Source organism: Ilyonectria robusta (assembly GCF_021365365.1).
Source record: "Ilyonectria robusta strain PMI_751 chromosome Unknown BGZ61scaffold_6, whole genome shotgun sequence".
Taxonomy (NCBI): Eukaryota; Fungi; Ascomycota; class Sordariomycetes; order Hypocreales; family Nectriaceae; genus Ilyonectria; species Ilyonectria robusta.
In genome coordinates, this window is record NW_025764440.1 from 227148 (window position 1) to 254257 (window position 27110).

The 27110-nt window shown below is 49.8% G+C and overlaps 11 protein-coding genes across 11 annotated transcripts; 8 read left to right on the top strand and 3 right to left on the bottom strand.

The window, feature by feature from the left end:
• Positions 1-102: 102 nt before the first annotated feature.
• Positions 103-2122, bottom strand: BGZ61DRAFT_386086 (uncharacterized protein). The gene is made up of 5 exons (XM_046242736.1): positions 1851-2122; positions 1516-1783; positions 1061-1459; positions 675-995; positions 103-574 (listed from the first exon to the last, which is right to left on the bottom strand). Exons 1-5 carry the CDS (start codon positions 2090-2092, stop codon positions 245-247), a joined length of 1560 nt encoding a protein of 519 aa, XP_046106510.1. The 5' UTR covers positions 2093-2122; the 3' UTR covers positions 103-244.
• Positions 2123-3302: 1180 nt separating this feature from the next.
• On the top strand, positions 3303-5597 carry BGZ61DRAFT_447358 (HET domain protein). The gene has a single exon (XM_046245324.1). It carries the CDS (start codon positions 3425-3427, stop codon positions 5552-5554), a length of 2130 nt encoding a protein of 709 aa, XP_046106511.1. The 5' UTR covers positions 3303-3424; the 3' UTR covers positions 5555-5597.
• A 274-nt stretch (positions 5598-5871) lies between these two features.
• Positions 5872-8593, top strand: BGZ61DRAFT_447359 (fungal-specific transcription factor domain-containing protein). Its single transcript, XM_046245325.1, has 8 exons — positions 5872-6039; positions 6109-6231; positions 6286-6536; positions 6585-7132; positions 7182-7455; positions 7503-7672; positions 7728-7914; positions 7982-8593. The coding sequence occupies exons 1-8, from the start codon at positions 5951-5953 to the stop codon at positions 8407-8409; spliced, it is 2070 nt and encodes a 689-aa protein (XP_046106512.1). The 5' UTR covers positions 5872-5950; the 3' UTR covers positions 8410-8593.
• Positions 8594-8797: 204 nt separating this feature from the next.
• On the bottom strand, positions 8798-10588 carry BGZ61DRAFT_347437 (putative carboxylesterase; the record flags this gene model as incomplete). Its single annotated transcript, XM_046239973.1, has 5 exons — positions 8798-9403; positions 9452-9819; positions 9876-10051; positions 10101-10373; positions 10425-10588. 5 exons carry the CDS (start codon positions 10586-10588, stop codon positions 8798-8800), a joined length of 1587 nt encoding a protein of 528 aa, XP_046106513.1.
• An 815-nt stretch (positions 10589-11403) lies between these two features.
• BGZ61DRAFT_530198 (major facilitator superfamily domain-containing protein) lies at positions 11404-13044 on the top strand (the record flags this gene model as incomplete). The annotated part of the gene is made up of 1 exon (XM_046253524.1): positions 11404-13044. One exon carries the CDS (start codon positions 11404-11406, stop codon positions 13042-13044), a length of 1641 nt encoding a protein of 546 aa, XP_046106514.1.
• A 422-nt stretch (positions 13045-13466) lies between these two features.
• On the top strand, positions 13467-15683 carry BGZ61DRAFT_386095 (heterokaryon incompatibility protein-domain-containing protein). The gene is made up of 2 exons (XM_046242737.1): positions 13467-14003; positions 14163-15683. Exons 1-2 carry the CDS (start codon positions 13512-13514, stop codon positions 15471-15473), a joined length of 1803 nt encoding a protein of 600 aa, XP_046106515.1. The 5' UTR covers positions 13467-13511; the 3' UTR covers positions 15474-15683.
• Positions 15684-15993: 310 nt separating this feature from the next.
• On the top strand, positions 15994-17779 carry BGZ61DRAFT_530200 (cytochrome P450; the record flags this gene model as incomplete). The annotated part of the gene is made up of 4 exons (XM_046253525.1): positions 15994-16323; positions 16413-16457; positions 16519-17523; positions 17588-17779. The coding sequence occupies 4 exons, from the start codon at positions 15994-15996 to the stop codon at positions 17777-17779; spliced, it is 1572 nt and encodes a 523-aa protein (XP_046106516.1).
• Positions 17780-19317: 1538 nt separating this feature from the next.
• On the top strand, positions 19318-21471 carry BGZ61DRAFT_571765 (Metallo-peptidase family M12-domain-containing protein). The gene is made up of 3 exons (XM_046256074.1): positions 19318-19467; positions 19532-20144; positions 20187-21471. Exons 1-3 carry the CDS (start codon positions 19401-19403, stop codon positions 21268-21270), a joined length of 1764 nt encoding a protein of 587 aa, XP_046106517.1. The 5' UTR covers positions 19318-19400; the 3' UTR covers positions 21271-21471.
• A 1304-nt stretch (positions 21472-22775) lies between these two features.
• On the bottom strand, positions 22776-24312 carry BGZ61DRAFT_504685 (homogentisate 1,2-dioxygenase; the record flags this gene model as incomplete). The annotated part of the gene is made up of 2 exons (XM_046251812.1): positions 22776-23941; positions 24001-24312. The coding sequence occupies 2 exons, from the start codon at positions 24310-24312 to the stop codon at positions 22808-22810; spliced, it is 1446 nt and encodes a 481-aa protein (XP_046106518.1). The 3' UTR covers positions 22776-22807.
• A 298-nt stretch (positions 24313-24610) lies between these two features.
• Positions 24611-25522, top strand: BGZ61DRAFT_492183 (beta-lactamase-like protein; the record flags this gene model as incomplete). Its single annotated transcript, XM_046250521.1, has 1 exon — positions 24611-25522. The coding sequence occupies one exon, from the start codon at positions 24611-24613 to the stop codon at positions 25520-25522; it is 912 nt and encodes a 303-aa protein (XP_046106519.1).
• Positions 25523-25758: 236 nt separating this feature from the next.
• On the top strand, positions 25759-26789 carry BGZ61DRAFT_348123 (3-hydroxyisobutyrate dehydrogenase-like protein; the record flags this gene model as incomplete). Its single annotated transcript, XM_046240034.1, has 2 exons — positions 25759-25965; positions 26031-26789. 2 exons carry the CDS (start codon positions 25759-25761, stop codon positions 26787-26789), a joined length of 966 nt encoding a protein of 321 aa, XP_046106520.1.
• Positions 26790-27110: the final 321 nt, after the last annotated feature.

Below are 27110 nucleotides of genomic sequence, written 5' to 3' on the forward strand. Positions count from 1 at the left end.
CCCTAAAGTATTCATCGCAGCCAAGGAATTCACTATTCCAGAATTCAGGACAATAGTCACTTTAATCTTTCAAACGAATTTATTGCGTTGCATCATCATCTCATTCAATTAGCCGTATAATATAGGTCTACCCAAGTAAGGTGTCGAAGAATATTACTCATACCATCTCTCCTGTGCTGGCTTCTCCAGCTCTTAGAAGCCCACACGTTTCCAGATCTTGCATATTTCAACACAAGAATTCCTCTCAGCTTAGCAGCTCAAGTTCAAGGACAATCGTAGGAATGCCCTGGAAGCTCTCAGGCATTGTGTAGGTGAAGTTCCAAAACTCAAAGTCCCTGATTGTGCTGCTAGAACCTCCGTAGCCTCCAGCGAACGACAGCTCATAAGCCTCGTTGACATTGCCTGACACTGTGACCTTAAGACCTTGCACGTCTTCCCAGCCAGAGATGGTGCGGATATTGGCGAATGTGCCGGTGACGAGGGTGAAAACAGAACTAGAGTTTCCGTAAGGATACGACAAGGTCAGGTTCCATGGGTTGACCTCAACATCGAGAGCCATTTCGGTTGGGTAAAGCTGAAATCGAAGTGTTAGTATTTCTTTGGTTTGGATAGTTGGAATTACCAAGGCCGTGTATGGAAGCTCGGTGCACTCTTATTACTCAGGAAAGACATACCGAAATGAACGAAATCTCGCTACCAGTGTCCCACTGGATGACAGCGGGATTGAATGACTGCTGCGACCGAGCAGGGCCGCCAACGACAATTTCGTCGAATGCCTCGGCTCCAATCGTGATTTTGTCCGAGAGCCAGGTGGTGAAGTTACGAGGGGCATTGTCAAAGGGGGGAGACCGAGTCGACGTTGAGAATGTGTGCTCGCCGCTAAATTTCGAAATACTCTTTCGAATCTTCTTAGGAATCAGGCTCTCATGCTTTTTCGCAAGAACTGCGAACAGAGGAGCCCAGGCGTAGTCAGCCATGTGAGACATGGTTTCGGGCTGTATTGGTGGTCAGCATGGATCAAACATGGCTAAAGAACTTCGGGAGTATTCGGGGTACTGACCTTCTCGATAAGTCCAGCGTTTTCCTTTCCAATCAATGGCCAGAACCACAAAGCCATCAGGCTGAGATAGCGGTTCATGTCATAACCATAGGAGCGATCCCAGGGACCAGCCATATTCTTCAAGCCTGGGTGCCAAAGCGCGGAGATTGCCTCCCAGGTGTACTCAATCATCTTAGGTCCATTCTTGGTCATTACGGAGTCCTTTGGTAGATACTTGCTCCATAGAATAAGACCAAAGAGCGAAACGCCAGTATAAGTACCAGAGTTGAACTCAGAAAGGGTATTTTGTTCGTTAAAGAGATCAATGATCTCTTTGGCATAGGTCTCACCTGCCTTGGTCATGTTTGAATCTTTGAGGCGTCGGCCTGTCCAGCCAGATACAAAAGCTCGCATGATAGACTATTATTTGTTAGACTTCTGAGTTCCCAGCTCGCTTTCTGCGGACAGTGACTTACTGGGTTGCTATATGCGGGATATAGGTTGTCCTGGCTGGAGTCCAGATGACCAAAGCGGTAGGAATCACCCACAGTGGCCTTGTAAAGAGATGCCAAAATGAGTTTCTGAGTCTTCTTATCCAGAAGATCAGAGAATTCCTCCATTGCGAGAACCAATGTTGTGCCAACAAAGCCTCTCCAGTTAGGATCCCAGGAGCCATATATCTTTGCAGGATATACGGTTGAGCCGACGTAGGGCTCTTCAGGCTCCTGCTGGTAATCTCCATACCTGTTGACATGTTAGCATTTATGGATCTTTACTTCTCTGATTGCTTAGATATTGAACTTGAACTTACCACTCTTCGGCAGGCGCCGTATATTGACCGGAAATAATGTTGGTTATGATTTTCTCGGCCTCGGCAACATCGGTGCCTTCGTTTCGCGCCAGGAGACCCAGAGCATACCAGGCAGAGCTGCGGGTCTCATGTCTCAGTGCGGTAGCAGCACTAAAGTCATAGAGATAACCAGCATCCGAGTCGTAGTACCCATCCATCCAGTTCATAGATTCGGTGAACATTTGTCGCGTGTTTGACGACATGGACTTGACATAGGATCCACTGACAGCGCCGGCCAAGGCGACGAGCCCCACGACACGGGTTGCACGTAGAAGCACCATGGTCGTGACTTGTTCCTTCAGAAATTGACGAGTTTAGAGAATGCTGAGTGAAGGAGCCTGGTCGCCCTGAGAGCGGACTGCGGGGGATTCATATGCTCCCACGCGTCCTACCCCATTCGTGCTCTTTCTATTGTCCTGAACTAGTTTACTCCGGCGGTGTTCGGCTCAAGTGCCCCCGTAAGGAAACATGATATCCATCCCAGACCCTTAGCTCATGAGTTGTGGATCAGCGTTACATCAAATTCCGGGGACAGCCCAAACCCCAACCAATCAAACAGGGTACGATGCGCGCCACCTTGATACTCCGCGCTCTTAAGTGATCACCGGTTAATCACGAGCCTGATCTTTGCAGTAACCGGTCCGGGTTCGCCGGGGTGCATGCTGCCATTCCCCGAAACTACCGGAGCACATTACAACCTGGGAAGATAACGATGTCGATCACACGACAGCGTCAAAGCGCAAGGTTATCTGTTCGCTAAATCACTTGGCAACATCCGACTGTCTGGCACTCTGGGGTGTAGGGTAATCGGCCAGGGATATTGTGGCCTACAGATCAAGCCCGGCGCCGGACAATTGGCATATGGAGCGGGATGGCTGTCAGGAATGTGACTACTCTGGTAGTATTTAATTTCAAGCTATGGCTGAATACCACTCAAATATCTCTTCGAGCGAGTCTAACAAGTAGTAACGCCTTTGGTAATACAAGTTCTAAGAGTGGAACCGTTTCAATCCTTGATTCAGCACACCGCATTGTCCCTGCGTCTATCGCAGAGGCTGCATCTTCTCTGGGTCAACTCGAGATACTTTTCTGGGTCGAAAATACCGTTTAGGCTATCTTCCCAAAAGAGGAATGGAACCAGCAGAGTCGATAGAAGCTTTGAGGGTCTTCGAAGGCAATTACAGCAACAACATGCTGTGCCAACTTGTGCGTCATCGTCAGGTAGAAGCGTCGTGCGTGTCGTGAATATGTGTAATTGAGGTGAATGCGTTTCCCATCCATATTCTCTAAATTAACACACAATATGTAACAAACCATTACTCTAATGCGCTATGGATCAAACATCAATTATGCAGTAAGCCATATCCACTCAAAAATGGTAGGGCTGACACGTCAGCTTAGCCAATTCATCAACACACCGGAATACAATTCTTTTCCAGCCACCGACCTTCTCGGCTTGATTCGCACGACTGCTGGTTAACCCTTAAATTTCGCCGTCACATTCAAGTACAAAGTTTCACGGCACCTCCCTCAACATGGTAGAAGACCAGCGGGACAAGCTATGCGCAAGATGCCGGGGGATCGACTTCGACCACTTGTTCCGAGACCTGGCCGACCGAGAACTGCTTGAAAAAGACCCAGCCTTTGTTATTGATAACCCTCAAGAGTGCAAGAGCTCGTCATGTCCTCTCTGCCATTTCCTGATGGAGATGGTACCGGACGGTGAACGGGATACTTGCGACAGCGTATCTATCTTCAGAGCGTGTCACACGAGTAGAAACGGTTCGACAAACAGAACGCCACTTGATGCGCCGGCTATGTCAGAGCGAACGGCTCTGGAGGTTCGGACGCGCACGAGCGAAGATGAGCTTAGGCTTACCATTGGAACTTTTGTGAACTATTCCAAAGAACCGGAAGCGCCAGTCCTGATTGATCATGCAAAGGTCAGCTACGAGCCGTTGCGGACATGGTGCAAGGTGGTGCAAGAGATTCCCAGAGCAACTATGGATGTGCTGCCAGTCTCAGTTATTGACTGCCACAAGCGGGAGATCGTACCGGTGCGCGGCCCTTGCGATTATGTCGCTCTCAGTTATGTCTGGGGGCCGACAGTGTCACAAGGAGATGCCACAAAAGGCAACTCTCTTCCCAGTCACCTTCCTCGTACTGTGGAGGATGCCATCACAGTGGTTAGGGAGCTTGGCCTGCGCTACCTCTGGGTCGATAGGTACTGCCTGGACCAGAGCAACAAGTCCGAGTTCCAAACACAGCTCAACCAGATGGCCGATATTTACAGGCACGCACTTGTCACCATCATCGGGGCTGCTGGATCGGATGCGGATTATGGACTACCTGGCGTCAGCTCTCGTCCTCGAACTAAACAACCTCGGGTTAAGATTGGTGACTACACGCTCTGGTCCTCCATGAACGATCCACGAAAACTGGTAAAAGAAAGCCCGTGGATGACTCGTGCCTGGACCTATCAGGAAGGTGTCTTCTCCTGGAACTGGATCGCATTCACCGACGAACAGGTCTTCTTCCAGCGATCAAACAAGGAGTGGGCCAACCTGGAGCGCTGGTGGAAGGTCTCTTGTGAGATGTTTCCCCATGGCGGTCTGGGAGCGGACGCCAACTGTCCGTTGTTGCAAATGTACGACAATGTATGGAAGAATGAGGGCGCGTTGCACCATCTCCTGAAATTTTATACTGCTCGCAGTTTGACATATCAATCTGATATCCTGAATGGGGCATTGGGGCTCTTAAAACGGTGCGAGAATGGTCCGTATCGCATGAACCACTATTTTGGAACTCCCATTTTGGGGCCATTGATAAACCACCGTAAGGCCTCGGGCCGTGATCCCTCTCGAAGTTGGACGCTAACGGAAGCATTTCTGGTGAATCTCTGCTGGAGAACACCGGCGGCCGGTCCACGCAGGCCTGGCTTCCCGAGCTGGTCGTGGACTGGTTGGCAAACTGTCTACCAAACCCCTGGACAATCCCTGGTTTACCTGGGGCTCTCGATGAATAGTGTCACCGACGTGAAGCTATCCGTGCAGACCAGCCAAGGTTTGGTTGATTGGGAGGCTATGTGCAACAATAAGAATTGGGATGTTTACGAGGACTTGGGTTCGTTGTCGCAAGAACTTTATATTGGCGCTCCCACTATTGCCCTTAAAGTCTGCAAAGATCCTAGAGTGTCCAATGGGGCCATGTCCGGACACGCCGCTGACCCTTCACCCATGAGGTGGTGTGCCATCTTCTCCGATGAAGAATGCGATGCTCTGATTGAGGTCAATCTGGTGGACGTGGCAGTTGAATCAGCCCTTCTCAAGTCGGGTACTATTTCGTTGAAAGGTATCTTACTCCGCCAGGTGGATCCTCAGCAACTGATGGCCAAGGATTACGAATGGCACGCGAACTATATTTGGGCTTTTGCACTCGTCGTACTTGAAAGCCAAGACGGAGCGACAAGAGTTGGAAGTCTGGAGCTCAGGCCAGACAACTACTTCGTCTGCTGGAAACAGGATGTTCATCATTCATCAGCGAAACCAGATAAAACCTGGATACAGGGTGATCTCAAGGACTACATGGATTGTACTGAATGCAGGACGAAGGCATTGGAAAAACTGGTGAGTGGACAGACGCGTGAGTTGGTAACTTTGCTGTAGCTAGGTATTAGTCTCCTGGTATATTTGAGTTTCTCCATTCGACTGCAGCTAAAGGCTACGCATCCCCACAGTTGCTGGATGTTTCATACATCTGGTGCCAGCAGGACTCAGGTTGATAGCAGGATTCGCCAGACGTGATGATGCAGTAAATAACCCTAATCGGGCTAGACCTCAATGGATATCCGGATGTCCAGGATAGCAGGAGACCTATCAGAACGTCATTACCCCGCGTAATATGGAGAATGTTTCCTCGCCAACCGTTATTCCACTCTTCCATACGCGCCCATTGGCCATTTGCGCTGGAAGCACAACTTCTTCTGACAGCTCCCATCACAACTACCGCCGAACTATCTGATGTACTTGGCATCCATGCCCTGATCATTAATCCTCTATCCAATGGCTGAGGACGCCGGTAACGCGAGCTCCACTCAGAACCGCCCCGGATCAAGTCAGGGTGCTCTGAATACAAAACGCACCAACACAGCGTGAGTAGTCTTTCCAGCGTGGCCTGCGGCCTCGGCAACATCGGTATGCTCACCAAGTCTCACTTGCAGATGTATCAAGTGCCGCGAGCGCAAGGTCCGCTGCTCAGGAACATGTCCATGCACAAACTGCTCTAGACGCTCTGCAGAGTGCATCTTTGAACCGGATGAAAAGAAGGTTCTTGTATCTGAGAGGTAATGTTTATCCTACAAGCTCGTTCTTAAATTATCGTTCTAATACTATCCCAGATTCCTTAATGAGCTGAAACGAAGAGCAGAAGCCAATGATTTGAGCAGCTTGAAATCTCCCACAAAGCGCCAACATGAATTGATTACATCGTTAGGGCGTGGGGACGGGCATGGCGCGGTCACACACCATCTGATCGGGCGTCCTCAGGATGTTGGTGCCGGCCCTTCTGCCCAGGAAATACTCCCAAATATAGAAAACCCCCTTGCAAGCACCCCATCCCGGTTTCTCACTGACTTCCAGGGACGGCGGCGTGAGTTTCTTTTCTCCTCCAGCATTTCTGTCCATTAACAAAGCCTAGGGTTTCTCGGGCCGTCCTCAACGTGGGCCTACAGCCGACATGTCATGGGCATGATTGGAAAACACCTGGGACAGCACCAGTCTCCTGAAGTTCCTCTGAATACCGATGGGGCTGCATTCACGTTGGAGTTCCCCTCCAGAACCCACCCAGGCATGACCATCACCATGCAAGACCTGCCTTCTCGCGACTACGCCCTCTATCTCCTTAATACAGTCAAGTTTCACGTCTGCCAGACCTATCACCTCTTTGACGAGCCGAGCTTTATGCAAGCCTTTTCAAATTTGTACAGCGAAGGCCCACAACCCTTGAATCCGAAGAACCGGTTGTGGTATGTGCAGTACTTTATCATTATGGCGTTTGGCAAAGCTCTCCTGATGCGTGGCTCCTCAAGAGCGAACCCTTACGGCAGCGAGTACCTTTCCCGGGCCATGGAACTTCTCCCAGACGTGAATGGGCTGTACGAGGACCCCATAATCGCAGTCGAGATTTGTTGCGGCCTGTCATTATATCTACAATCAGTTGATCACAGGAACAGTGCCTATGTCTATGTGAGTGCTTGTTCTAATCCAAAAGATGCCTCATACTTATTTGTTGTAGCTTGGACTTGCCTTGCGCATAGCTTTGACACAGGGGTTTCACCGTGATCTGGTCAGCGAATCTGACGGCCCTGGTGATGCGACCAGATATCAAAGTGCTTGGTGGACACTGTACATCCTCGACCGGAAATTCTCGTCGACTATGGGCGCTCCAAGCTCCATCAATGACAATGATGTCACGGTGTCTTTGCCAAGCACTCAGAAATCAATGCAAACCTCTAGCGCATTAGAAATGCACGTAAAGCTGGCTCGCCTGGTTGCAGAGGTCCTCAACAGTACGTGAGTTTCTGAAATATGTGGACTCTGCTAATACTACTCCCAGCGATATACAGCATCGATGGTCGGCTGCACTCATCCTTCCTCAAGAATGTCCAAGTAATTCTGCGACAACTGGCTGCTTTGGCGGTCGAACTCAATGCATCAGAAACAAGTTTGGACAGTCCAGATCCCATATCACGAGTTTCAGCGACCGTGAATCTATGTTATCATCAGGTATCGTGCAACTGCTCCCTTGAAGTGCCTTATGGAGTGACTGATGCCGCGAAAGTGTATCGTCCTCGCTACACGGCCACTGCTCATGTGTCTCTTACGAGACAAACTAGAGCAACGAAACGACGGCAACAAAGAAAGCCGTGAGATGGCTGGACCTATCAAGGCTTTCTTGAAGACATCCTGCGAGTCCGCCAGCAAATCCTTGGGTATTTTATCTGCCCTCCAATCTCAGGATCTCTTAGGTATAAAATCTCCTGTCTGAAATACCCTGTGCAATCCAGACTAATGTAAAAACCCCACTCTCTTTAGAAACATTCCTTCCTTTCGACTTGGAAACTGCCTTCTCCGCCGGTTTTGTCCTCGCACTCATATCGGCTATCCAGTCACCCCGAGAAATTCTAGATGATTCATCGTGTCTTACAACAGCTTCGAGTATCATCAAATGTTTAATCTCCCATGGCAATGTCCCTGCTCGCTTTCGTCTTGAAGAGCTAGAGCGCTTACAGGAAATGCCGATGCTTGTAACCCTACAGACTGGGTCCAGTGTCGAATCTCATGACCTGAGCGCCGCTCGGCCAGACCCCGTTGATTTTGCCGCCCATACTTTATCGCCAAACCAGATGCTGGCAATAGCTGAGCTGATAGAGTATTACCCAACACTGGGTGATGCTGGACCCGGGGTAATTGACAACGACTGGCTTTGGGAATCTGGGGACCCGTCTACAGCTCCGTATTAATGTTACAATATCAATCTTCTGCGTATTATTTCTTCCTCTAAGGAATCAACTAGGGATGAGATGAATCAGCTTAGGAATGGAAATTGGTGTTCTATGATGCTGCAAGCTTCCATAAAACCACGGAGCATGCACTTACTCGTATACTTGACTAAGATACGAAGCGCAGAGAAGCTACTGTCGTCACGTTTATGCTATCAGAAAAGGAACCCGTTACTGAAGTGCCTCGGGAATTCGTCAATGTAGTGATGCTGATGGATACGCATAACCGTGTACATCTGAATGATTTGACACTGGTGCTTATATCTTCCATTGATGCTGCATATAATTTGTTTTTGAATGGCATACCCAACTGAAATTATTGACGAAAACTTCGAATTGCTGCCAGCTTCTAACTTGAAACGAAGTCATGGAAAGCTTGGTGTAACTTGTCGAAGTTTACCTTGCTTGCAATGTCCCACAAGTTCTTGCGACGCAGATAATTCTCCGGCTCCGTACCAAAAACGAATTCCGGCTGGCCAGAGGTCGGAGGTCCGTACACTCTAGCGCCTCCGGCAGATGCTTCATACTTCTCATACGGCTCCTCACCGGAGACAAATTTGATGAAGTCGGTGGCAAGGGTTCGTGCCGAAACCTGCTGCTTCGACTCGAGCATTTCGTTGAAGTTTTGGAAGAGGAATGCAACATCGAGTATGTGAGTGGCTTCCCCTTTCCAAGGGCCCTCCCAAGGGTTCGGCTCATTAAAATGATAAACATAAGCTGGGCCAGGCCACCCACGGGCAATAGTGATTGCTGATACGTAGAATAACAAATCAGTGAAGAATTTGAGCACATTGAACATGGCCGTGTCGTCGTCGATGTCGTCGGTGATATTGTAGCCTGTGCAAATGGCTTCCACAATACTGGGGTCTTCATCTAGAGTCGACGAGAGCGAAGTTCGGAATCCTCGTGAGATGTTGGCTTTCTTATGACCAATCATGTATGCAAAAATAGAACCCTAATCTTGCATTAGCTTTGGATAGACCTCATAGAATCGTAAACACACATCGAATTGACAATCTCCGATCATTATGCGTCGACACCAAGCCAACCCAGGAAGTTGAACTTCAGACTGGGGTTGGGTCCATTCGGAATACGTGAGACGTCGCTGAACGATATCGCCTGCCACAACAGGCAGCATTGGCATGTTTGGCGTAATTGTTTGCAACCATACGCTTGGTGAAACCTCCAGAATTGACCGGGCCTGGTCTTGGGGTGGAGAATCTGGGTTGATTTTGAGCAGCGACAGAACCTCTCTATACGCACCCTCGGCAGTTTCGACTGGAATTGGCTGCAGCATCAAAGAATTGCCGGCCATGGCCACAACTTGTGTAAAGAGAGGCTCACTGGATTGGAGATGCAGCGTGGCAGAGGCTGGTGACACTGATTTAGAGCCTCAACAAACTGGAGAAAGGCTGAGATGGACTTACCACCACCGGCACTCTCGCCCACCAGCGTGACCTGGCTTGGATCTCCTCCAAAACCCGCGATATTCTTCTGAACCCATCTCAAGGCTGCTTGTTGGTCCAATAGCCCACGGTTAGGTTTGATACCGACTTTTCCTAAATCCTCCGAGTAGAGAAACCCGTGGGCTCCCAGCCGATAACTGCCATCCATCATTAGGGCGGGGAAAAATAGAGGAAGGCGAGCCATACTTGATCTGAATACCAATCACTGGCTGGCCCAACTCTTCGCTGAGAGCGACAATACGAGTAAGATCATATTGAGGCCAGGCGTTGGAGCCGATCATAAATCCACCGCCGTGGAGGAACACGAATACTGGTAGAGGTTTGGAGCGCTCGGATGGCATGGAGAGGTTTAAGTTCAGACACTCTGTGGTGGACATTTGAAACGGTTCGTGCGGCAGGTTTTTTTGGATCAAGCTCAATTCCATATCGCATCCCATCGGGGTCGTAACGGTTGTTGGTCTCGATGAATGTCAGCGCAGTTAGCAGCATAACCCGAGCTGTGTGACTGACCCATGAAACCTTCCCTCAACAACGTCCCCCACCTCGGTTGAGAAGAGCACAGGATCTGAGAATCCATTTTCCAATGAAGCGTATTTTAGGCCTCTGAAGGAAAGTACTGCTCCGGTGCGGATACCCTTGATCGTGCCGAGGTCTGGGTGAAGGAACTCGCTCATTGTTGCTTCTCTGATAAGATTGATGGTATCGGAATGTAGGCTAGCGGCTCAGAGCAACGAAACGAATTCAGGCAATTTTATCCTTTCAAGATTTAATTCCAAGTCTAGAATCGGGAATAGGCAGTAATTAAACGCTCCGTCGGCTAGTTGTGGAGGGCTGTAGGGGTCCAGTTGCGAATATGGTGAATGTGGTGTAACCCCACCTGATTTAAATGCTGTACGTCCCCACAGTCGGTGGGCAGCGTCTTTCCCCTCGCAGAAAGGTTTGTATACATCTGCCTAATTTTGTGTCACTATTACCAAGCCCGCTTGTATCGAGGGGTGGACCAAAGACGCTAGATAGATCCCTGGCAGTTACATCTGCATGACGGTAGCGCCCTAGGATTCGGAAGTCATCGCGACTTGGGCGTGTGGGGAAGAATACTCCACTACCCCACGAAGTCCCCAGATTCCATTGCTGTCAATTGTGGCGCATCTTGTCGTCTTGTCGGCACTTGGTCACTGCTACCAACAGCTCCCGCGGCAATTCCCTGGCCGCGTTCGCTTTCGAGTAGGTACTACGCTTGCTTTATACGATCTAGTTGTAAGATGTGACGCCAGATCCAATGCATCAGCTGCATCTACCCCACAACAACTACGGAATCACAGTCCGAGTCAGGGAACGAGGCTAGTCAAGTCATGAAGTGTGCTCGTCTAGCCGACACGTATAAATGGTATCCAAGCGTCGTAAAAAGGAATTGGTCCAGCCCTCTTCTCAACATCCACTCGGTCAATCTTGTATTGTCCTCGCTTACCTCAATTAATACTCATTCATGATGGGGTTGGGAGTCCTCGAACATCGATCGCCCCTCCAACATGTCCCTGGAACAGTCGTCCTTGCAGATGGAGAATCACACCCGATTCGTGATTCTGTGCCCGCCAAGCACGGTACTGGCAAACATAGAGACATCATCCTCACTCCTCGCCCATCCGACGACCCCAACGACCCGTTGAACTGGCCCTACTACAAGAAAGTCCTTGCAATTTGCATCTTGGTATACGGCTCCTGCCTCTGCGCGTGCTGCACGGGACCGTTGCTCAATGCCAGCTTGTTTGTTCTTTCGCTACAGTTCAACCGCCCCATCGGAGACATCACCGTCCTCTCAGGCTATCAGCTCCTTGTCGCTGGAGCTTCAGGTCCAATTCTGTCGGCCATTTCCCGGAAATATGGCAAGCGGCCTGTCTTCATATTTTCTTCCGTCGCCTGCCTCGTTGGCACCATCATCGGCTCCGTCAGCAACACATACAATACTCTTCTCGCCGCTCGAGTAGTCCAGGGCCTCTCTCTGGCCGCCTACGAATCACTTGTCTTTACGGTTGTCGGAGATGTCTTCTTTGTACATGAGCGCGGTCTTTGGACCTCAGTCATGGCCTTTACGTTGACGTGTGTTTCCAACCTGAGCTCCGTTGTCGCTGGAAAAATCACATTTAGCTTGGGCTGGCATTATCTCTTCCACATCTTGAATGCCTGCCTTGGGTTCCAGATCATCCTTTTATTGTTATTTGTACCTGAGACGTCGTACATCCGCCACGATCGCTTTATCCAGGAGCAGACCGTAGCCAAAGACAAAGATGATACACAAGCCAAGGAAGAAGGAGATGCTTACAGAGTGGAAGATGTGGATATTGAGTCAGCCGACGTACCTCTAAAGAAGACATTCCTTCAAGAAATGGCTCTTTTCAACGGTTCATACAGCGACGATAATTTTATCACGCTGGTTATCGCACCTTTCGTCTGCTGTGCAAATCTGGCCGCACTCTGGACTATTGTTATTACGGGAACGATTACCTCATTTTTTGTTGCAGTCGCGTATGTTATCGCTCAGCTCTTTTCACCGCCGCCCTATCTCCTCTCAGCGGCGGCTGTTGGATATATGTCGGTTGGTCCATTCATTGGTGGTGCGATTGGCAGCGTCGCCGTTGGCCTCGTCATGGATCCCCTCACAATCTGGCTCACCAAGAAGAACAAGGGTGTATACGAGCCCGAGTTTCGCCTTGTTACTTGCGTATTTGGTCTGCTCTGTGGAGTCAGTCTGTTTGGCTTTGGTGCTCTTTCACAAAACCAGGGCAATATCTATGCCATCGACTTTATGTGGGGATTAACTCTTTTCGGCACTTCCTTCATCATCGGGCCCTGTTCAACTTACGCCATTGACGCTTTCGGTGGAATGAGCAATGAGATTTTCATCGCCAACGTCATGTTCAAAAATTTCTTATTTTACGGCTACAGCTACTTTGTCAACAACTGGACGGCGTCTGCAGGACCCATTGCTCCCTTTTTCACATTCGGTGGCATCAGTCTCGGACTTGTGGCGACGACATTAATTGTTTACGTCTTTGGCAAGCGGTATAGGAGCTTCTGGCATACTCACAACGTTCTTGAAAAGATCGGCATCAACACTCACACAGGCATGTAGGCCACTTTAGAACGAGGCACATTTCAAGCACATTCCAGAGGTGGAAGAAGTCCATGGGAGAGAATAAGGAGACAGTCAATGCAGATTTTCAGGAGAAGTGCCATTACGTTAATAACTGGTTTCCCGCATCTAGGCTTATGCAATGTGAATATTGGACACGTACATTGTCCTTTGACTGAATACCCAAGCTAAGTTGGAACAACTAAATCTGAGACTCGTGGGCTCGGGGTAACCGACCCGTGCTGTAGATAAAGAGAAGTCGTTGACTATGATTCGGCGTAGGACTGGTGCATTTATCTAGGTACCGTCACAAGATCTGTGTGGGGGGCCTGATGGACTCCGCAAAATCGTTTCCCCGGAATATCGCGGGGTTTAGGCAGAAATGCACGCAAGCTCACGGCGTAATGCGACTTCAGCATCTTGTCAAATCTGGATCCACGCTCCCCACAGCGTGGTGGTAAGATTTAATGGACGCGCACAAGGGTATCTACCCGCCATATTCACTTCTTCAGGATAGACAGATCCGTCTTTTACACCTCGAACCCGCTACAGACAGCGACGCTCCAATCAGATGCAGCTTCACGACCGTTTCTCTCGCTAACAGCCCATGTTACGAAGCCCTTTCATATGTTTGGGGGGACTCCACTCTTCTGAATACTGTGAAGCTAGATGGCTTTGATGTTGCCATTTCCAGCAACCTGTTCCAGGCTTTGTGCAGATTACGACGACGAGATGCAGGTCGTATTCTATGGGTTGATGCCGTGTGCATCAATCAGGGCGATATCGATGAACGCTCGCGCCAAGTTAGCTTGATGGGTAGCATATACCAAGACGCTGAAAGAGTCGTGGTCTTTCTTGGACAAGAATGGGACGGTCACGATCTTGCATTTGACTACCTAAATCTCTGCGCTGAGCAAGGTGAATACCACTTTGTACCATCACTTGAGCCGCACTTAAAGGTTAGTTCAAATCAGCACCCTGAAAGTTCCTCCGACTATTTTAGAGAGCACAGCTTGATCGAAGCGTCGGCCTGATCACCAGAAGACCTTAATCTTGCTCCGTTCTTTTCGCTAAGGAGGCTAGCTTCATACCCGTGGAGTCATATTAACGGAAAGTAGGTACGAGGTCACGATGCGTCGTCACCAATTCTCAGAGACAATCTCATCAGATTCTTCGACTCCCCCTGGTTCTATCGAGTATGGACAGTCCAGGAGTACGTGTTGTCAAAGACGGTCATATTCCAATACGGGGACGCCCTCATTGATGGCCAGCGCGTCCAAGATGCGTTTTGTCATCTCAGAAAACACGCAGCAATGGCGTGCTGCGGAATGCATGCGTACATCCTTGACGAGAGCCCAATGTACGGCACCAACTTGTTCTTCGCACTATGCCGCATGGATGATCTCGACAGCATGAGGAGGTACAAGAATCGGAACGACGTCCTGGAGACTCTGTCTATGTACCGCCAGCGAGGGTGTTCAGATGCCCGCGACAGAGTTTACGGGATTCTGGCCATGGGCTTCAGAGGTACTGGAAGCCAGATCCAACCCGACTATACGATCCAGGCGCAGGAACTGTTTGTCCAACTTGCTCTGGAGCAGATACACCAGACCAAGTCACTTGACGTCCTGACCCATGTACTTTGCGGCGAAAACTCAGTTTCGGGACTCCCCTCGTATATTCCCGACTGGAATATCTCGTTAACTCCCATCACCCTCTTCCGATGCAAGGGGCGCCCATTGACGCTGATGTACTACAACACAGCGGCAGGAACCGAGGCTGATTTCCGCATGGTGTCTTCCTCTCGGGCAATTTCAAAGGGAATTATTGTTGACCGGATCGAAGCGGTGGGCATGATTGCCTCTTTTTCGAAGGTTGAAGATGCAGCGCGCACAAAGACCATTGTCGATGAGGCGCGGTCATTGTCGGGGCTTCCTCACCTACCCCCGAAGTCCTTCGACGATGCTAGTTCTGAAGAGATTGCGTTCTGGCAGGCTCTTACCGGAAACCTATCCATTCATATCCATCACGGTGTCAGTGTTTACGAGCATGCCGATCCGGCTGTTGACTACGAGCGGTACCTGCGATGGAGTCGTCTGGTCGAATCACACGCAAGTCGCGAACTGGATCTGCCAACTGCTGACGTGGAAGTCTTCGGCAGTACGCTGCTGTCTAACTTGGCAGCCCGAAGGTTTATGCGAACCACGAAAGGTCTCATTGGCTGTGTCCCTGCAGAGTCTCAACCCGGCGATCTAGTGGTGGTGCTCGCTGGAGGCAAAGTACCATATGTGCTGAGGGAGCAAATGAGTGCTGGGACTGAGGATGACCATGTCGTCTATTCCTTTGTTGGTGACGCATACGTCACAGGTTTAATGAATGGAGAGGCGGTTGGAGATGGCTCAAACTGGAAATCATTGCACCTGGTCTGACCAAGCTCGAAGGGTCATAATGATGTTCCAGCATTAAACAAAGTCCAATATCTAGAAACAGTTAGACTGAGCCAACCCCACCATAGGAGCGAGACCAAGTACCACATTCGAGCTCAAGGTGTGCGCACTCACACCTCAATACCCCACATTCTTAAAGGCGTCTTTGGCGTTATTTTAGGCACCACGTGCTGTATGTCCATTGGTATTCGGATCAGAATAGATCAGATGACTTGAAATTAGGGTCTCGACCAGTCCTACTATGTGGATCTCGGGGGCCAGCTCCTCACAAGATCATGAGAGTCGGTCTTCCACATACCCCACTCCACCAACCTTTGTTCCCAACCCCACATAGCGAAGGGTCAGGTCCTGCAGGTGACCATATGGCTTAGAGAGTCTAGAATATCTCAAAAGAGAAGTAGTAAATAGGAACGATATGAATGAGAGCCAGTTGGCGCGATTAGAATTTGTCAAGTCTACCACCACTATTGATATGGCACTATCCTCTTATTCCGAATTCACAATGCAGGCTCTTATAAAAGATATCAACACCTTGCGTACTGAGCTGCTATGCAAGCCATGGCTTTTATTCCTAGTTCCAGGTACTATCCTGCTACTTGTTTATGTCTATCGCATCTTTTTCCATCCACTTCGCCAGATTCCCGGTCCGTTCCCTGCCAAGTTCACCGAATTGTGGAGAACAACCAAGTACGCAAAAGGAAACTGGCATCAAGACATCTTAAACCTACACCGACAGTATGGACCGGTGGTCCGAGTTTCTCCAAACGAGATTAGCATTGTGGACAAGATCGGTCTTACTGAGGTTTTTGGACATGGCAAAGGGACGCGAAAGGTACAGAGACAAATATGTCACCTATCAAGGCCCAAGCACTTTGAATCGCCGGAAGATAGCCTTGCTAACTCAACACGTTTTTTGCTTAGACATCATGGTATGACGTTTGGATGATTCCCGGCCATAACAACTCAGTAAGATTAGCCCAGCTACCCATTCAGAACGGCAAGGTGCTGATATTTAACTTCCATCTAGTTTTTCCACTCTACGAATCCAGCAGAACATTCCTTTCTTCGGAAACGAGTGGCCAGCGCATATACCATGTCAACCATCCTTTCGTTAGAGCCTGAGGTCCAGCAAATCGCGGATGCTGTCTGGACAAAGCTCGACAAATATGCTCAAGAGGGCAAGCCTGTCAACATGAGCAACTGGGCCAATTATTTTGCTTTTGATGTTGTTGGGAAGCTGGCCTTGGGCTCGCCCATTGGCTTCGTTGAGCAAGAAAAAGATGTCATGAGCATCATTCGTTCTATCCACGCTGGTTTCTATCAGATGGCTAGTATGGGTTACGTCCCTGGGAAGATGATATGGATCAACAATCCTGTGACCCAGACAATCCTGTCGATTGTGCAACGAATAATGCAGAGTGGAAGCTCTTTCAACACATTCGGCAAGTGGAATGTTGACCAACTCATGAAGCGATTGAGTGAGCCAGAAGGCACTGAGCGGAAGGCAGATATGCTTGACCACTACATCGCCATGAGAGAGCCGGATGGTAGCAAAGCTACAGTTCCATCTATACTGGCTGAAACCGGAAACATTATTGGCGCCGGTGCTGATACAACATCAATCGGTATTCGTGCTGTCCTGGCCCAATTGGTCCTCCACCCTGGAGATTATCTTCAGGTTCGTGAGGAAGTCGACAAGGCATATGCTGAAGGCGGTTTCACGCCTGGGTATAGTGGTATTCCATACTTGGTTGCAGAGAAGCTCACCTTCTTGAACGCTTGCGTCAAAGAAGCTTTGAGATTGCACCCAAGTATCTTGTGGCAACTGCCACGCCAAGCACCAGCGAACGGAGTCCGAATTGCTGGCCACTACATCCCATCGAGTGCGACAATAAGCATGAGTCCAATCGCACAGAACAGGGACGGGTCCGTCTTCGGGGCTGACGCGGACCAGTGGAGGCCTTCGCGGTGGATGGCCAGCAAGGGGAGCGACCCAGCCCAGATTCGAGAAATGGACAAGTTCAATGTTACGGTAATTGCCTGTCTTAAGTCTGTCTAGGGTCATTCTGAAACTAATCTTTTTTTATGCAACACAGTTCGGTTACGGTGCTCGAACCTGCGTCGGACGCAATCTCGCTCTCGTCGAGATCCACAAATTCATCGCTGACTTTGTTCGGCGGTACGATGCGCAATTTGTGAATAAGCAAAGACCGTTTGTCGTTAAGTCGCAATGGTTTTCTTATCAGGCGGACATGTATCTTGACTTGAAACTACGAAAGCTGTTGTAATAAGAGCCGCTGCCCTTGTGTAAAGTTACTATATTATATTTGTTACGCCGTCGAGACCTGGAATATCGACGGCCCCACCATCAACCGGGTTATCGCCCGAGACGTCGGCGAGTCCGGCTTGCTGCTCCAGAAGACCACAAACGCACGGGTCGGGCTTGTAGATAGTGACAACGTCGGCGCAGGGAGTGGGTACCATCAATCAATCAACGTCAATATCACCACCTCGTTAATTGAGTTGAAGCTTCACGTAATCACAACAACAGTTGATTGACGTCAACAGCACTCGGATGTTGGCTCAACACCCTGCAATAAGCCGTCGTCCAGCAAAACACCCTCCAACTGGTCAACTAAGGCCTAATTTTCATGACCTCCTGGGCGTAACTGGGAGTGGGGCCGGGAAGTGGGCACGGTTAGATGCCTTAGCGGCATCCTGAATTGCGATATTCCTTGCACGACAGGGCAGAAAGAACCTCAATATGTTGAGCATCACGAGAGGTGAACCGATAATATTGGTTGAAATGATCCAATCGTCGAGAGGTCAGTACTACGGGTGCTTCGCCAGCCTCCAATCGGTCCTATGCAACCGGCTGACACTTGGCGGGGCTGTGGGGTCACGGGACGGCGGAGCAAAGTGCAATATGACGACACTGAATATTGTGCAACGTGTGCAAAGTCAAACATGGTACGCTTCGGGCGGACTTACGGAGACGTATCTCCGCATTTGATTACTTCGATAGTCGCTTCTGAAAATATTCAAGTGACGAATGACGGTCCGCAGCGTCATCTTTCCAGAGGCGAGAATTCAGAAGAGGCCGGATGTCGGCTGAGGTGGGTACCCGCCAATGTCTCCCGCACTACCGCAATGGTACTACACCCCTTGTGGATGTAGACAAGCTTAAACTATACCGCAACGTGCCGAGAAATGGTCCCACACAATGGGAAATGCAAGATATTCGAGGCTGCGACATACACCGGAGGCCTCTCTGCCGGGGTTCGCCAAGCTTAACGGGCTGAAGCACCAGGTCGTTTCATACCCAAAGCAGCAAAGCTGCTGAGAAGAATGACCGGGTGAGTCTGATCTCGTGCAGCGTATTAGTGCCGTGTTTGTGTCTATTCCTTGTAAGGCGGGCCTCCATAGCGGTGGGGATTTTACTTCCTCCTCAGGCCCTATCGGATTTGCAGGGTGCCATGCACTACCTCCGATGGATTCCACTTCTTGCCGTCTAGAGCATTATTCTTGGCAGCTTCTCTGACGATGAGTGTTGATGATATAAGCCGGGGGCTCCAGAATGGCGCCTTGGCATGGTGGCTGAGCCAGAGCGTACGTACTCGGATGAAGCCCGTTCTTTCAGTAGAGGGCATGCTTAGAGTGAAAGTGCCGCGCGTTCACCAAGACTGAGCATCTTTTCATCGGCAGCCCGGGAATGTAATGTGTTTTCCCAGTGAGCGCATTCAAGTATTTGTAATATGCAACAGTGGGATCAGATTAGGATATATTCATCGGCACTGCTAGCAATACAATCTCAATTGGGATTTCAGTACAGATAAACCTCATAGCACACCCACTCACACTTTCTGGTATTCTATTTGCTCCATTGGGATATCAGACTCTCCTCCGGCAATGGCACTTTTGCGCTTTGCCGCTGCTATTATTTTAGTGATATCCTGTTTTTCAAGTAACCCCCAAGGTCAGTTACGCATATCCCACTTTTATCCCACTCAAGGCCCGTGGTTACTAACAGAAATTTATAGCCTTGTCCATTGAAAGGAATCCGCCTCGCCATGTCACTTGGATAGAAAATCTGTCCCTTGTAACAGCATCAAATAACTTCGATGCATATTCAGATTTTGAATTATTGTTCAATCTACATGGAGAAACCCAGAAAATAAAGCTGCAACTTGTGCCCAACCATGACATCCTCTCAAACTCGGCCTCAGTGCAATTCCTTCGACAAGATGGGACCATGTCCCCCATGGAACCCATTCGGAGATCCCGCCATTTCGTCTTCAAAGGGAATTCCTTCGTACATGAAACCGCTAGCAACCAATGGAGAGATGTTGGAACAGCCAGGATATCTATTCGAGAGCACGAAGACGGGCGCCTTTTCGAGGGTACATTTACTATCGACAACGACCGGGTTCACGTCCAGATGGACTCGACATTTCGCAAAACCCAGAATCCAGACCATGCTTTCCAGTGCAATCCAGGAAAACCGTTCCTGGTGGCATGGAGAGACAGTGATGCTCATACGCTTGAGCCTCGGGGCGATGAGGGTCAGGGAGAAGCTAGTGATGAGCTGAGATGTGGAACGGACAACCCCTCGAATGCAGTCCGACGCTATCTATCACGCTCGCCTGGTCGTGAGTTGATGGAAGGCTCGGCAATAAAGCTTCAAGAACGGCAGAGATTCGGCGGAGATCTCACAGATACTATTGGTTCTACAACCGGATGCCCATCGTCAAGACGCATTGCTCTGCTGGGCATCGCGACTGATTGCAGTTACACTGCAGACTTCTCATCCACAGACGAGGTTCAAGCGCACGTCGTCGCGCATATCAATGCAGCATCCCAAGTCTACGAAGACACCTTCAACATCTCGCTGGTCATACAGAACCTGACAATCTCCGATGCGAACTGTCCCTCTTCTTCATCTTCCCAGTTAGACTGGAACCGCGCTTGCGGCGGGAGTACTGATACTCGAGATCGTCTAAGTCGCTTTTCGCTGTGGAGAGGCGAGTTGAGTGATGATAACGCACTCTGGACGCTGTTGAGTGCATGCCGCACGAGCTCTACGGTGGGCGTCTCATGGCTCGGCGAGGTCTGCCGTCAGGGATCCAGCTCGTTTCAGCAAAGCGGTACCACGCAGACTTCGTCATCGACCAACATCGTTCTCAGAAATAGCCAAGAGTGGCAGGTCATCGCGCATGAGATCGGTCACAGCTTTGGTGCATCCCACGATTGCACGGCTGGAACTTGCACTGATGGAACATCTAGCTCACAAGGGTGCTGTCCTCTGAGTGCAAGTACTTGCAACGCAAATGGGCAATACATTATGAATCCTGCTGCCGTATCTGGGGTTACAAATTTTTCGCCTTGCACCATCGGCGCGATTTGCTCAGCGATCGGCCGAGGATGGATAGACACGAGCTGTCTCAGGGACAATGACGAAGTCACTGTTATTACCGGGCCTTCATGCCCCAACGGCACAACCGAAGAAAACATCCCAGGCTGTACTGTCCAGACTACCTCGCGGCCAACTAGCGGTGGTGATGACCCGCTCGACAACGACTTTGGAAGAACCAACAACTCTGGAAGAAGTTGGTTTGACCGAAACAGAACCACGGTCATTGTAGTTGCTTCTGTGGCCGGTTCAATTTGCCTTCTTGTTGTTGTGTGGTGCATCTGGTGTTGCGCCCGACGGAAGAAGTCAGCAAACCTGCTTGTAAAGCAGCAGGAAGTCATCTCTCCACGACCAGTGCGTTATGCATAATCATTTTAGTTCAGTGTCAATTTTGGACACATGGTGCGGCGTTCACGGCTTCCCAGCTTGAATCTTAGAGTCAATTCATGAAATGGGTGGTTTTCAGCATTTAGTTAGTGTACAACAGTTCAACAAGAAAGGGAACATGCGCATACTGCCAACCATCTTGGTTGCACCCAGTACAGAAACAATCAAAAGTGTATTCATCACGGCCAAGTCCTTGAATTCAGTGTGAGCGAGGTGTGTGCGTCAATTGGCTAATTGCGTTCAGTACCAACGCCTCAGCTGTCTGTGTTGCCCTGTTTGTTTATATGATGCCTCCTAGGCCGTCCGACGCATCCCAAAGAGGCAATTACATATACGCTGCCGTACTTCCCGAGGCTTCAGTATTCGTAATGCGAGATGATTTATGGCCTGCTCACGGACCGCGTGGCACAGCGAGCGACTGTCTTACGAATTCACCCTGGTGCGACGGACTACCGGGAGATGGACGACAAATCAATCTCCAAACAAGCTTCACCTAACGAACGCCAACGGACTCGGGGCTATCAGGCTATTCCGAAATAAGGGTGTACGGACACCAATACTGCCGTCAAGTGCGCTGCCCAGCTGAAGTGAAGTGGGGACGGCCCGGAGTGTGTAACATGTGGGCACGGAATCTACCCATTGCCAGGCACATCAAGCCGAACGGGCCGGGGACATACTACTCCCGGGGAACGTACTATTCACCACCCTTGTCTGGCTCGAAAATGCTGGAGTGGTGGAGATGGTGCGGACATTACGGGGATGGATTTAACTGTGCGACTCAGTACTTACGAAGTGTCAGCCTCGGCCGCGGTGTCGACTGCTAAAAGTTGATATAATGACCCCCAGTATTTTGACACAGACGATCCCGACCAACCTGGACGCACTTTTGTCTCGGTTTTTTTATCAGGGACATATATCTTTACTAGAAATAACCAAGGTTGCTATAATTTCGAGCCGCTGCTATCCTCAAGCAAAGTCACCGCATTACATCGAGTAATGGCGTATTAGTTAAAGAGTGGTGTGCAATAAAGAGAAAAGTTGAGTTATCTGGAGCATAAAGAAAACCGTACATTAATTTTATGTAGTTAGCAGGCTTATCGTGCGAGGTGGTCAAAGATTTTACGCCACCCAAATTCCTTACTCGCTGGTTGAGGTCTTGCCTCAGCCAACAACGCCTACCCTATACAAAGATGACCGTTCCGGTGCTTCACTGTCTACTTATTGTCTCACCACATGAAACCTTGCTATTCAACTCAAAAATATGTTGCTGAGACTAATCTTCTGTGACTCGGATCCAGCTGTCGGTATAAATTGCGAGATGGAGAGTAATTACGCCTGCAGATTCTTCAATTACTGCCTCATTCCTTATCCGCCTTAGTTGTGGTGCCAAGATTTTCCACTTGAACAAATCAATTTATAAAAATGAGCAGGCAGTTTCATAACATATTTCAATCTATAGGATATTCAAAATTCCAAAATATTTCATCGTCGTGGTTCCATGAGCTAAGTATAACACCAGTTACTTTACTGTCTTCAGGATTTTATCCACCTCATCTTTGAAATTGGAAAAGTTGTCAACCAAGTTGTCCCACATCTTAGGATCGTGCTCATGCTTCTGTTCACTATTCCAAGCCCAGTCGGTGATAGTGAAAGCGCGACTGCTCTCAAACATGAAGGCAATAGACCCGAGCGATATTTGCCTGACGGGAGGATCCTCCTTAGAAGCAGCGGAGAATTCTTCGTAGGCCACACCGTGAGGGACGAATCCACATTCGAATGAAACGCTTCCAGGCTGAAACTCGTCTGATCGGCCCCCGTAATCCCCGTAAATGAGTCCCATAAGCTCAGAGGCGCAATTTCTGTGATAATATGGGGGTCGGTAGGTGTGGGATGCGACGTCCCACCGCGGGGAGAATATAAGAAAGTCGGCCAGCGGCGCAGCCGGGTCGCGAGATTTGGCTGTGAGAACGCAAAAGATTGAGGGGTCGATGTGATCAACTGAGATGGAGCCAACATTGACAAACTTGGTGAGGTCATATTTATAGGGCACATAGTTTCCGTGCCAAGCAATGACGTCGAATGGACAATGGTTTTGGGTGCTCTTGAAAAACTTGCCCCCGAGCTTGTAGACAACACTCCATGGATCGTCTTTAGTAACCTCATACGCGGCGACAGGATGGAGGAAGTCACGAGCGTTGGCCAGTCCGTTTGCGCCCAACGGACCTAGTTCAGGAAGCTCCCAGTTGGACCCCCATATTTCGAGGATGTAGCCACGAGTAGGGCCTTCGATGTTGACTTTGAAGCGTTGGCCGCGTTGGATAACGCAAATCTCCCCGGGCTGAACGTACATGAAGCCGAATTCAGTCTGGATGTCCAAGGCGCCTTGTTGAGGTACGATGAGGAAGTCGCCGTCTGAGTTGACAAACGCTTTCTTGGTCATGCTTTTGTTGCATAAGAACACGTGGGTTGCTAGCCCCTCGCGGAGAGTAGGATCGCCGGATCCGGCCACAGTCTTCAACCCATCAACGAAGTCCACGTCGTGACCTTCAGGGATCGGGTATGGCTTCCAAGCCAGCTGGGTAGGGGAGATATGAACTCGAGGATTGATTGGGATGAAGGTGGCCTCTGTGTCCAAGTTGTCGGGAAGTTCGGTCTAAAGGTATCGGTCAGCTACAAACGACGTGTCAGGCCATGGGGCTATGATGTACGAACAAATCCTTGGTGAGCAACTGCCGGTCGAGATCGATACAGCCAGGCCTTCTTATTGACGTTTCGAGGAGCGACAAATGCTGAGGCTGTCATCTGCTCGGCGTAGAGGCCGAATCGAATGAACCTCGGACTGTTTTGGCCCTTTGGGATAGTGCCAGGGATAGCTTCAGACTCAAAATGATTGTTGAAGCCTGGCTGGTACTTGTAGGGGTCATTTGGCCGGGTGTCAAAGGAAGGAATGGCGCCATCCTTCTGGGTTGCTGCCCAGTGGAAGGCGTCTTGGAAATCCTTGGGAGTGAGACTTGTCGATGCCATGGTGTTTTCTTTTTGGTAGCTCACTATGGCTTGTTGAGAGGGTGAAAGTTAGCGTTGAGTGCAGTAAAAGCCGTCTTAAAAGCTTCTTCATTGTGGGGTAGTCCCCGCAAGCGCAACGGAGAGAAATGCCAAGATCTATGGGGTAATGGGGTTCAGAGAAAAGGTCGCTATCCGACTTCTCTTTTCTTTTTCCTCGCCGTGTATCGTCTTAGGCATCATCTTGAAGGTGATGGAAATAGCCTGATATTTGACTTTTTGGACTGCAGATTGTCGACACCTCCCAGCATAGACTACTGCAATGGCTGAACCGGCTATTCTCCCAGCTAGCGCGAGCGGGCAAAAGTTCGTCACTGTGTCTCCCATTCTCGGTGGCAGTATTACATTGCCCGAGCGATATTTCGTCGACCCTGCCAATCCAGACGCTTGCCAAACAGTCCCGTCGCTGGCGTTTTTCATCACTCACCCGAATTACAAAGGAAATCGTACGCGAATCATGTTTGATCTCGGGCTGCGGTCTTCCCTCAGCAATTACACGGACGCCCAGCAAAAACACTTGTCAAACAGAAAGCCATTTCTCATCGGCCCTGGTGTCGCGCACGCTCTTCGCGAAGGAGGTACTAACCCCTCGAACATCGATATGGTCATATTAAGCCACGTTCATTACGATCATCACGGAGATCCAGAGCATTTTCCCAAGGCTACGTTTATTGTTGGACCTGGAACACAGCATTTGCTCGAGCATGGCCTTGGCGCCACGGCGAGTCACCAGAACTTCACTCCAGATCTCCTCCCTCAAGATCGCGTCCTGGAGCTTCCAAACATCGGAGAGGAGGGCGAGTATACTTGGAAGTCGTTGGGGAAATTCTCCTACATCGATATTTTTGGTGACGGGTCAGCTTTCGTGCTCAATTCCCCTGGCCACCTTCCGGGCCACATCAACCTGCTTTGCAGGGTTGGGCCTGACAGATGGGTCTGCCTGTGCGGAGACTCGTATCATGACCAACGCCTACTCACTGGCGAGCGAGATATTGCGACTTGGAAAGATGCTTGCGGAATGAGCTGCTGCATTCACGTCAGCCCCGACGCTGCGGGGACGTTTATCGGCTATTTGCGAGAGCTGGCTGAATTGGGAAATGTGGAATTGATCAGTGCTCATGATGCTATTTGGTACGAACAGAATAAGGGACGTTTATTTCCGTCTACTCTATAGGCTCACAATCAATACTCTTTGCTATTCCTTCAATAATAATACATGGCTTGAGCTGGTGTTTTGTCTCGTCTCCTCCACATACCCATGTGGAGACGTGTACCCCCACATGACGAACATAATTAGCAGTGGGAAAATGATTACAAGTGAGCTCTTGGATATGGCGAAACGATCCAACACCCTATCGAAATAATTCTCCTGTCAAATCTTACTGCAACTTGCCTGTGAGCGACTGCATCATGGATTCACGTCGCACGGATGTTGGCTTCGTCGGCCTCGGCACGATGGGGCTACCAATGGCCATAAATCTTGGACGAAAGTTACCCCAAGGCAGCAAGCTGTATGCATATGACATCTCTCAAGATGCCCTACAGAAACTCGGAGCAGCTTTGCCAGACGGAAGAGTGGTAGCTTGCGAATCTACATTAGAAGTCATCAATCATGTTGTATGTGCATCAACAGCACTTGACTCTTCATTCCCGATGCACTGACATGAGATTCGTTTCAACAGGATATTCTCATCACCATTGTTCCGGAAGGCTCCCATGTCCGTGCTGTATTTCTCGACAAGAAGAACGGTGTACTTGTTGGGGATCTTCAAAACAAGATTTTGATTGACTGCTCCACAATCGATACTGCGACCTCGACCCTGGTAGCATCGGAGATTCGCCGGAAGGAGAGCACCGCTTTGTTTTACGATGCGCCAGTGTCTGGAGGGAGTCTTGGAGCTGAGAAGGGTACACTCACCTTTATGGTCGGTAGCTCCTTGGAAGATCCCAACTGGACACTCCTCGAGCATCATTTGAGTGCAATGGGCACGTCAATCTTTCCTTGCGGTGCCCCAACAATGGGACTCGTCGCAAAGCTTTCCAACAACTACTGCTCCTCTTTGATTGCCCTCGCAACGGCAGAAGCTATGAACATTGGAATGAGATCCGGCATGGACCCCAGAGTCCTGGCCAAGATCTTTGCGGCATCTACTGCGCAGTCGACAATCTGCGACAAATGGTGTCCCGTTCCTGGAGTCGTGCCAGCAGCGCCGTCAAGCAATGGATATAAGGGCGGGTTCAAGGTCCAGCTGATGACAAAGGACCTTGGGCTGGCGGTGGAGGCGGGCAAGATGGCCGGTGCAAAGATGTTTCTCGGAGAGCTGGGACTGGCTGTGTACACTGAGGCTTCCAATGATCCGAAGTGTAGAGACTTGGACTCGAGAGTGGTCTTTCGCTTTTTGGGAGGGAACGAGAACTGGGATAATTCGTTCCCGGAATAGACCGTAGATTGCTTAGCCCAATACACTACTACTTCTTCGTGGAGATTGATCATTCATCGTTTCATTTAGATGAGGTGCCATTGTAATTGTCCACGAGGATGAAAATGTACAAGTATGCTTCCTGTAGGGCTTGCTGAGGAATGTGGTGGTTGAGAGAAGCTTGCCCACACAAGTGGTACGCGTGCATGTGGGGTGTTGTTCTGCGGGCCAAGTTTGCAAATCTGGTAGTGGCCATATATTGAGGATGGTGTCAAACACATCCGGTTCAAATTATGGCTGAGCAAAAAATCCATACTCGACTCACCAGCAATGGCTAAATTC